The 11,400-nt window shown below is 35.6% G+C and overlaps 1 protein-coding gene across 3 annotated transcripts in view; it reads left to right on the top strand.

Annotated features, from left to right (window-relative positions):
• LOC106687370 (amyloid-beta A4 precursor protein-binding family A member 3) overlaps positions 1–11,400 on the top strand; it is a gene marked incomplete at its 5' end in the record, with an annotated part of 137,931 nt that overhangs the window by 71,927 nt on the left and 54,604 nt on the right. For all 3 annotated transcript variants that reach the window (XM_067047441.1, XM_067047443.1, XM_067047442.1), the window contains 1 exon segment: positions 7,428–7,610. In XM_067047441.1, the coding sequence (XP_066903542.1) occupies positions 7,428–7,610 (183 nt within the window).

Here is an 11,400-nt window from a genome sequence, read left to right as displayed (position 1 = left end):
GTGGCCCATGAGCGGCAGGTTGGCGGGATGTCTCGATGTACCATAGGTGGTGGGCGCCCGTACCAGTGTAGGAGGTCCGCTAATAGGTATTGTTTTGTCTTCGTCAGCGATAATCTAAGGTCCAGTGAAGCATAGATCCTCATCTCGGGTGACTTCGTTGTGGGTTACGCCGGCTGTACCTTCGAAGTCCAAGGAAGTTCTGCGCTGTCCTATGCGGACTGGTAGCAGGGAAATAAGAGGCTTCGGTCTTCTTGAGAATTGGCTGGCCTGTGGGTCCTTGACGAGTTGATACCGCGGTTGACTTTTTTTTTTTTTTTTTTTTTTTTTAATTTCTGCTGTGTTGAGTCTTGAGCGTTAGGAGAGTGTCTATTCCTTATTTAGCACGTCTTGATTGGTAGTAGGCATGAGCTGCTGCGTTTGCGAGCGGTGCCTAGGCGTTTGCCGAATTTTTCGTGAGACGTCTTTGCTAGTGGTATCTCCTTAATATTGCTTGGGCTTGTCCTTCCTTGGGTGTAGAATCCGCAACACAGGTCCCTGATTGAGATTTAACTGCGCTGGGTTATGTTGTCTCCTATTATTTTGCCTCTTATAGTTTTCCTTGTGTCTCTTCTCTTTTCGTCTCTGAAGATTTTCCTGCCATCTCTTTCGTTATTGTTTGTTATCTCTCTAGTTATTTATTGTTCCTCGTTTAGTAAGTAGATCCTTCCAGTGTCGGGCCTTGTTTCGACGGACTTATCACGTCAGGCCTCTTTGTGACGACTTGATGTCGAGATCATGTCGGGCTTCTCTTCGCCAGCTTGGATCACGTCGGGCTTCTTTTCGACGGCTTGGATCGTGTCGGGCTTCTCTTCGACGACTTGGATCACGTCGGGCTTCTCTGCGTCGGCCTTGATCACGTCGGGGTCACCACTTGTCGGGGTTGTCTGGTCTTAGGCGATTTCTCCAGCCTGATATCTCTTTACAGAAGGCCCACGACAAGGCGTATTCATTATAGGTTAGAAAGGAAGGCCGTGCCAGGGGATGAGCCCTGGACACTGACTAGGTAGAGGAGTTCTATGTGAGAGAGTTTCAGGCAGAGTAACAGTTCTAGTTGCGAGATGAAGCGGATGGACCAGTAAGCTGATAAGGCTAGGTGCAGCTCTAGTTGCCAAGATGAAGCGGACGGACTAGAGCCGGGGAGAGACGGGAAATTACACTGGTTGCCGAGATGAAGCGGACGGACTAGAGCCGGGGAGAGACGGGAAATTACACTGGTTGCCGAGATGAAGCGGACGGACCAGTGTAACCATTAAGGAATAGGTTACAATCTTAGTTGCCGAGATGAAGTGACGGACTAAGATTGCTGGAGAGAAGGAAAGGATGTAGGCCATCGTCTTAGGTGTGCGTACAGAAATAACAGCTTTTGCGAGCTATAGATTGGCAATGAACTTCTCTATCTCAAGCAGTGTATACGCCACCTGTGCCATGACTAGACCCAGGAAAGGAGGTGGATCTATGATCGAATTGGGGGATTTAGAGTCCCTTATTTATAGGTCTAGTCCATGCGACTGTGACCGAGAAGCAGTCGGTACATGTCTGCTTGAGATAGGTTCGTGCATTGCATTGTTATCATTTATTATTCGTTGTACAGATATTGCTAAATAGTATGTACAGAAATTATTAATATACAAAAATGACAATGTGTTTTTACAAAATAATGCAATATGTAAATTTGGGAGCTTCGGTGAGGCTCGAGGTGCTGCGCTCTGGTGAGCTTTTACTATACCGCTTGCTCCCTCTCGCTACAGCCCAATGAAAAACATGAAATGAACTGAGGCAATTAACATTGTTTCAAATTAAAATAAAAAGGTATGAAATCTAATTCAATTAAAGGTATTGATTAATATTACAAATAAAAAATGAATCACCCCACTGAAAACAAATTACCATAATAGCTTTGTTTATAATGTATACACTTTAAGAAAAAATTAACTTATTGTTAATATTTCATTTATACGTGTGACAAGAATATTACAATTCACTGATAACAGGTGTACAAAGGTAACAGGTGTGTGAGATATAAACAGTAGTAGTGAAAGATTAAACTTTTTTTTAGCTTGATATTAAAGTTAAAATGTTTTATTAATTTTTATACTATTTTTTGCTTAATATACAACTGACTTTAGACCTAGTCAATAAACATGGATCTATGTCAAAAAGATAAAGTTTTTGTTCATGGAAAAGAAAACATGAGACATGGAAATTTCAATGTAATATATTTTGAATTGGTAAAAAGGAAGGAGATATAATGAAGCTTGCTGTACAGATGCTACTGTATGTAAGGAAGTACAGGGGAACCTGAGTGTAATTAATGTCTAGGGTTTTGAGAAAAATTGTTATATCAAATAATGTTTTATAGTAATATATTCATACAATAATTGAACTAATTACTTGATTAAGTGTGCTTAGTGATTTATTTTTAACTGATAAACAAATTTAATTATTACACTATCTATCACACCTTCTCCCTAAGTCTTCTTCCTTGCCTTTATTTTCACTAGAGAGACCAAACATTTTCAGCATCTTGTCCATGTATTTTTCATGGTCAATATAGGTTCCACTACTGCTCGGATTCACTTGGTTTCCTTTTCCCTGTGGCAAGTCTGTTAAGTGCTATGTACATTTCCTCTCCTCACTAGAACTCCACCTTCCTTGACTAAGCTGGTTTTCTTGGGTCTTCTTTTTTTTTTTTTTTTTTTTTTAGTCTTTCCTTATTTTTGTAGTCTCTTTTTCAGTTCTTAACAATTTTCCTCTTTTTCTATCTAGGCTGATGTGAATTGGTATCTTTAGAGCTTGAAGTATTACTGTCACTGTTGTTGGTACTTGTGCATTTTTTTTTATCACAAGAAGAAATGTTGGAAGAATCAACACTATCATTATATGTACTCATATTAGATGTCCTGGGTTTCCTTTTCTCTTTTTTCTTTTTTCTATCACTGTTCTATTCCCTTTTTCTGCTATCTTTTTAGCAAGAGTTATTCTTCGGCTCAATATCTTCTTTCTGCACTACTTCTACCTTGACTTTACTGTGTGAATTAGTCAATGAATCCAAATCCTTGGTTTTGGAATCTGTTTTATCAAGTTTTTCTTTATTTTGTCTAGAGGAATCTTGTTTTGAATCGTCAAAACATTACATTTTTTTAAGCCCTTATAGGGCCCCAACTACTGATCCTTTTTTAAATAGGTAGCCAATATTAAACCAAACATCTCATGCCTCCTACCAACAGAGGTAGCCATGAAACGAACATTTGCTAAGGATAAATCATGAAGTCCAGATGTGGTTAGGACATGAGAACCATCCTCAATTATACAGGAGGGAATAAAACTGTAAAGATCAATTTTCATCAAATATAGTCATAGAAGATAAACCTCCATCAATAACTTGACCCCTCACCTGTGGTGTTCCTCGAGGTTCATCGCTATCCCTTACCCCCAATATGGGGAAAGAAAAAATTCCATCCATCAAAAACCTTGGTGTCACCATTGACCAAACTCTTTCCTGGAAAACCACATCTCTGATATTCCCTGTTGTACCTTCTCCACTCTAAAGCATTACCTTGAAATTACCTTTGTTACCTACTTTTTTTTTAAACGTAGGCTCCTGGTTACTTCCTTTATATTCCCCCCTTTGACTATTGCTGTGCGGTTTACAGGGGTGTCTCTGGGGATCTCAAAACAAAATTAAAACAGTTGATTAATTGCTTTGATCGTTATCTACCATATTACCCAATCCCGCCGTCTATCGTGCATCTCTGATATCCTTCAATTTAAATTCTCAGTACATTCCCGCTACACCTGCTCGCAGCCTTCAGACTTAAATGTAGCTGCCTATCGAACTCGAGGCAGATCTTTCCTCATCCGTTCCTCTTCCCTATGGAATTCTATTCTCTTCTTCATTCGTTGTTTTAATACCCTTTCAACTTTTTTTTTCTTTTTTTTCTTTAATACCTGATGGCCTTACATGGTTGATATAACAGTTAATTTTCTTTTTTTTAACAATTGATTATAGGGGGGTATAGTCTTGTGCAAAAGACACTCCTAACTATTTACATTGTTATAAAAAAGAAAAATTAAGATAAAATAAATAGGTAAAAATAATAATTCTTAAGAAGAGAGAAGAAGAAAGTTTAATCACAAAAACAATGATATTTATAGATTTAATTAAATGAATTAAAATTATAGACATAATTTGGTCCCTGAAAAATAATAAATTTCCAGGGCCTGAAGAAATCCTTTCAGAATTAATAAAATACGTGGGGGAAGACACTTGGGAGCAGCTTTTCAAGGTGGTATGGGATATATGGATGGAAGAAAGAATGCCAGCTGACTAGGGAGAAGCTATAATTGTCCTTGTATATAAGAAATGGAATAAACACAAATGTGAAAATTACTGAGGCATAGCACTCCTGGCAACAATTTACAATATCTTGTCAGTAGCAATTTGTAAGAGGATGATGGAGAGGAGCCAACAACTGCTGGGCGAGTACCAGAGCGGTTTCCACCCAGGACAGTCAACAACAGACCACCTATTCTTGATTAGACAAATGCTCAAGAAAACGTACAAGTACAATGTCGACTTATACTACCTCTTTATTGACTACTGACAGGCGTATGATAGTGTGGACAAAGGAAAATTACTAAAGGCACTGCAGTCACAGGGAATACCTAGCAAGTTAATAAGATTAATGAAGATGACCCTGGAAAGGACTAGTTGTAAGATGAAAACTCAAGTGGGCATCCCGAATAGCTTTAGGGTTAACAGTGGCTTAAGACAAGGAGACCCATTATCACCAGTACTGTTCAACCTCGCCCTAGAAGTTGCCATTAGAAAAATAAAAACAAACCCGGGTGGCACCATTTACAATAGGCTCACACAACAAATGGCTTATGCGAATGATGTTGTCATCACAGGGAGAACCAAAACAGCACTGGCCAGTGCTGTAGAAGAATTCAAGAGAGCAACACAAGATTTAAGACTTAATATAACTTGTGAAAAGGCCAAATTTATGAAAACCTCAAGACCGACCGAGGAGAGAAGAGATATTGTGGATGCGGGGAAAATACGTTTCACAGCTGCAGTACTTGAAGTACCTGGGAGGAGCTGTGATGGAGAATAATAATTTAGAAGTTGAAATAAAGGGCAGAATGGTAGCATGTTTCTATGCCCTGCAAAAAGTTCTCTGATACAAAAGTCTTTCCAGGAGAGCAAAGCTTTTGTTATACAAAACAATAACTAGGCCAGTAACAATGTATGGCAGTGAGACATGGACTCTAACCCAGGAAAACAGAAGAGCTCTACTGGTTTGGAAGAGAAAAAAATATTGTAATAATATCAATAATAGAAATTGATAAATATATAATTTATATATTAACAGGATGTCCTGCAGCAGCCTGGGCTTCAGTCTTTGGGATGAGGACCAGTCCCTTGACACCCACGCTTTCCAGATCTGACACCACTGAGGTCTTATTGTTTCGGTTGACACTAAGAAAGAAGTCTATACAAGTCTGAGAAATGTTCTTAACTCTTTATAAAGAAGGATAATTATACTAACAAAACAATATCACATATATAGAGCTGTTTGGCCACTGCTGCTGTGGAAGAAAGATGCTGAGTCTGTCTTAGTGCTCAAGGTTTGATCACTTTGAATAACATTTAATTTGAATGTTAATGTATACATTTCAAGGAACCCATACTAATTTATTTACTATAACCTAAATAATTCATAATGGTGAAAATGCTTTAACGTGAATATCTTCTAAACAAAGCTTTAACGAACATACTTTCATAGAGTAATTTTTTCTTATTTTGAGATCCTTAATTCATATTTTCAGTTGAGAAACTTAATACCTTGAATTTTTAAAACTTGTCTAGGAATATCACAAAATTCAAATTTGAGATATCTCTTTAAATTTTGGCTTTTTGAAATTTAAGTTAGTATCTGTACATCTTTTGAAAATTTATGGTTTTATTTTTCAAAAAATTCTCGCTCTTCTAGAATTTTTAATGAATCTCAAGAACTACTCTTTTTATATTACACAAATAATTAGGAGGTGTTGACACCATTATTGTAAATGCCTGGATGGAGTTGGGCCATAATTTCATTTTGTATTGTATTAAAGGGGGACCCTATCATTTTTTACAAAAAATTTTGCTTTAATTTATGAACCCGGCAATTTTTGGAAACAAAAAAAAAGGAAACACCAAGAAATCTTAAAGAGAATTGTTGAAAACACTGTTGTACATAATGAAGCATAGTAGATCTACATAGTTAATTATGTTAGTTATTTCCAAGATTGTGCTGGTGATAAACTCTATCTTTGTTTAGAATGTTAAATATTTGAAAAGACTTTAAAGTATTATATACTAGATACTAGTTACTGTGGTGGAACCTTTGAGTTGTAAAGATAGATTCCAATTGGGCAGAGAAAATTGAAAGAAATTATAAACTTGATTAGTTATTAAAATGTTTGGGTATCCTACAAAGTAAGAGACAACAGTGTTACTCTCTTGATGTAAGGCAGAATATATATTACTGCTATGTATCTGCTGTCGGGATGCCAGGATAATCGCTGAAGGCAATTATCCAAAAATAAGTTAATTCTTCTTTCTTAAAGTAAGTGTTTACTCAAAATTTTACAATCTTATCTTCAATTCGATATTTTATGGCAATACCATTTTATGTTACTTCTCCTGTTTACATTTTAAATTAATATTGTGTTATTATTAAATTAATAATGTGTGAAGTTATAAGAGAGCTAGTGTAGAGCAAAAGCTTGTTGAGCAATGTATATGTTGATGCTGATACAAAGGGCAATATTGTCTTAGATAATCTTAGCTGTATAAAAGTTGTCACTACAGAGCTGGCAAGCAAACTTAAAAAGTATCTGGGTGTGAAATGCCATTACATAAAACATAAAATTAATTATAACACAAGTGAAATAAATCTGGTAGACAGTGAGGAGCAGACGTCAGATATATTTACCAAGGCAGTAAGTAGTGAAGATTTGACTTAATACAGACAAAATCTAAATGTTGGAAACTAAGGTAGCTCCATTGAAACTGAAATTGATGATTTTTTAATGAAGTTTCTTATCTACTTCACTGTTTAGTTAATTTCAACTGTTAAGATAGAGTGTGATTGGTATGACAGAAATATTGCAAGGTTTGAAATAATAGAAGGAAAAAGAATGTTTTAGGCTGATGAGAGGTCTAGAAAAGTAATGGAGTGTATGAGATAAAAACAGTAGTAGTAAAGGGTTATTTTTTAAATTTTTAGTTTAATAGTTATGTTGAAGTTTTTCTTCAATTTAAAACCATTTTTTCTTGATTTAAAAGATTTCATAATCATGCAAATTTCATTTACTTCTTGCTATAATTTTTATTTCAGGCTCAATTTATTGCTCAGTCAATTGGTCAAGCATTTCAGGTAGCCTATATGGAATTCTTGAAAGCCAATGGTATTGAAGATCATAGTTTTGTTAAGGAAATGGATTACCAAGAAGTTTTAAATTCTCAAGAAATATTTGGTGATGAGTTGCAAATGTTTGCAAAGAAAGAAATGCAAAAAGAGGTAATATTCATATTTATTATAATGATTAAAATGTCTTTAGACTTGAATCACTTACAATTTCTCAAAATATGATATACTATATAGAGGTAGTTTGGTTTATCCAGTTGTATTTTTTATGAAATTATTTGGTTTTAATTCATTATTGGACAGTGTTTTGCAGGCTTTTTGACATTTTTGTTGAATACATTCTCTTGGTTTATAAACGATCAACAAGTCATTATTTTGATTTGAAAATGTTTTAATGGCCTTCTCTATGTTGACTGTCATTAATTAACAAAGGTTGAAATATTTTTCATCAGGTCTTGATATTGATTTATTACACAGAATTAACAAAGTCTGATTAAGAAGGGTCTTTGAATGTAAGTTTCTCCAGGAATATAAAAAAAATTTACTACTGTTATGCTTAAGGCTGGATTAAGCCTTAATTATAATTAAGATTAATTATTAATAATTAATTATATAAACCTCTAGGCTATAGGAATCTTGGGACCCCTTTTCAAGATTTGCATTGCCTAGTTCATATTAATAATAATAAACTTTATTTATTCTGGGATTGATTCCTTTAGAATAATTTACAGGCGTCAAAATTAGGCTTTAGAGCCTTAGATTAAATTACAAAATAGAGATGAAATTACAAGATGTCATAAAATAAAATAATACAATGAATTTAAAAATATACAAATAAACAACAATAATTAACAGAATATATAAAATAATGATAAAATAAATAAAATAAAACCACTTGTCATATCATAAAACATAAGATGATTACTGATAGTAAATAAATAAAAAAATGATAAAAAATCAAATACAATTAAATTAAAAAATAATAAATGAAAAGATATAATTTCTGCTAGTGTACATATCTACAATTATAAACGAAACTCTAAGACATAAAATACAAAAAATATATAAAGCCTTTTTGAAACTTTCGATTGTTATTCTTCTGGAATTGGGTGGACAGAAGGTAGTCGAAGATACGGGATTTGAAGATTGGAAGGGTGTTAGAACTATGAATAAAGGAGGGAGTAGAATTCCATAGAGAAGAGGAACGGATAAGGAAAGATCTACCAAAGGCTGCGGTTCGATGGGAGTTATATATAAGTCTGAAGGCCATGAGCGGGTATTGCGGGAATGCACTGAGGACTTAAATTGAAGGATATCTGAGATGTATGATGGACGGCGGGATTGGATAACTTGATAGAGAAAGGAAGTAAGGAAATATTTACGACAGAAGGAGGGGTAAATTGAGAATGTTGAATAAGGATGAGAAGATCATTGATGTAGACAGCGAAAAGGATAGGGGATAGCGATGAACCCTGAGGGACGCCACAAGTGAGGGGTCGAGTCATTGATGGAGGTTTATCAGGAACCACTACGCACTGGGAACATTGGATAACGGAAGATTTCGTAGTTTGGTAAGAAGGATGTTGTGGTCAACCGTATCAAATGCTATGGAGAAATCGAGGAGGATGAGGATAGTTAGGTTTTGGTGTTCCATTGCAGTTTGGAGGTCGTTGGTTATTTTAAGGAGAGCGGATTGTGTAGAATTGCCAGGTCGAAAGCTGGATTGGAGGGGATTGATGAGGGAACGTTCTTCTAGGAAGTTTGAGAGTTGGTTTTGAACAAAGCGTTCTAGCGCTTTTGAAAGGTTGGAGAGGAGAGAAATAGGGCGGAAGTCATTAGGTGAAGAAGGATTTGGGATTTTATTAAATGGTCAAACTAAAGCGGTTTTCCAATGAGAAGGAAATGTGGCATTTTGCAAGGAAAAATTGTATATATGATAGAGGACGGGAATAAGGACTGGGAGACAGGATTTAATCAATTTAACAGGAGTGTTGTCCGGTCCATGATCATTGGTATGGGATCTTAGAATGGTGGATAGTAGTTTTTTGTAAGATATGTGGGAAAAAAAGAATTTTTCTGGATTGAAGTTGTTGTTTAGAATGTCAGGAATGATTGATGGATCAGTAGCATGGCATGTGAAATGGTTGTTGAGATCATCAGGTGTTATTGTAAGAGAGCTGAGGATATTGGATTCTGGTAGGGATAAATTTCGGAGTATTTTCCACTTGGATTTGGGGTCAGGAGCATTGGAGAGTGCGTGATGAATGTGAAGCACATCAAACTGCTAATTGGGTTGCATTGCAGAGTAGTTTAAAATATGTATAGTCTGCAGACAGGCGGGTCCAACGAAATTTGTGTCTAGCTGTTACTCTTTGTGTTATCATTTCCTTTGTTTCGGGAGTAAGCCAAGGTGCAGTTGGACAGCGTAAGGTGTAAGGTTCAGGTTTTGAGATAAGCATGGATGTCTAATATAGATTGTAGATGTGAAGTGAGGGTGGAGACCATAGGGTCGATGGAGTTAGAAGAGTGTATAATGTCCTACTGGAGGGAATCAAGGTCAGGTTGAAGGGATTCATAGGAAAGGAGTTTCAGATTACGGTATGATATGATTTTGGGAGTAAAACATTTGATTGGTAGGTCGTACAATATTTGGATCAGATCGTCAGATGAGAGGAAGGGAACGGGGTGCTGGGAAGAGGAAATAATTTTTACAGGAGAGTCACAGATAAAAAGGTCTAAACAGGTGTCAGAGGATTGTGTGTGATGTGTAGAAGAAAAAGGAACGAGGTAAAGATTGAGGGAAAATATTACATCAGTAAGAAAGGATTTATCACTAGATTGAGAGAGCATGTTAATGTTAAAATCACCAGTGATGATCACATTGGAATAAGTGGAAATGAATTGGACAAGAGAGGATTCAAAGGTGTGATCGAGTGGAACTTGGGGAGGTCGATAAACGATAACAGGGGAGAGGATATGTTTAAAATTTCAACAAATATGTATTCTGGATGAGGAATGATAGGAGAAGGGGGGCAAAGTAGGATTTTGACCTTGAGACTAACATGAACGTACAACCCAACACCTCCTGCAGTGCAATCAGATCTGTCTTGGGGCAAAAGTAAGCGTAATTGGGAATAGATACTTGAGGAAGGAATAAAGGATTTAAGCCAGGTTTTGGATACTGCTATTATCTGGTCAAAATTACATAAGAAGTAATGTTTAAATTCATCGAAGTGGGCAATAAGGGATTGTGCATTAACGTGACAGGAACTGAGTACATTAGTCATAACTGTGGGGTGGTAAATGAAAAGTAAGAAAAAGGAAAAAGGTTGAGGGATAGAGAATAACAACATTTTACATACTGGAAGATTGCTGATTGACCGTGTGTATTAATGAATGGAATATGGTCCAGGTGCGGTCAAATAAAACTCAAATAGTAAATGGATGTACTATTTTTATTTGAGCCAACGTTTCGACCCACATTGCAGGGCTTCGTCAGGGCTAAAAAATATACAAACACTTGACATAGTTACAAAGAAAAAAAAGAAAAAACAGTGGAAAATAACATGGGTATATCTAAAATGTAATAGTGAAATGTAAAATTTAATAAGAAAAATTAAAGGTTATAAGCAATAAATGAAAACGGTAATAATAATATAAAGATAAGAGAAGAAATATCAAAGAAAGTACAAATTAAGAGATGAAAAGGGAAAAGAATAAAATCAAATGAAAATTAATGATACAGAATTCATACCTGTTTTGACGGGAGTCAAAGTCAGAGTTAACTGTTTGTATTGGGAGGAGTGGGGATGGTAGTATAGTACGTCACATAATAACGAAAATAATTTTAAAGTAAATGATGTAAAAATTAATAAAATTAGGTGCACAATAAATGATAATATACATAATACAGGGGGAGAAGAAATATTTACAAAATTATAAA

The sequence above is a fragment of the Halyomorpha halys genome, unplaced genomic scaffold (genome assembly GCF_000696795.3).
Source record: "Halyomorpha halys isolate HHAL.00 unplaced genomic scaffold, Hhal_1.1 Scaffold952.1, whole genome shotgun sequence".
Classification (NCBI taxonomy): Eukaryota; Metazoa; Arthropoda; class Insecta; order Hemiptera; family Pentatomidae; genus Halyomorpha; species Halyomorpha halys.
Note: the sequence above shows the minus strand (reverse complement) of the source record. Positions and strands in the feature narration are given on the sequence as shown.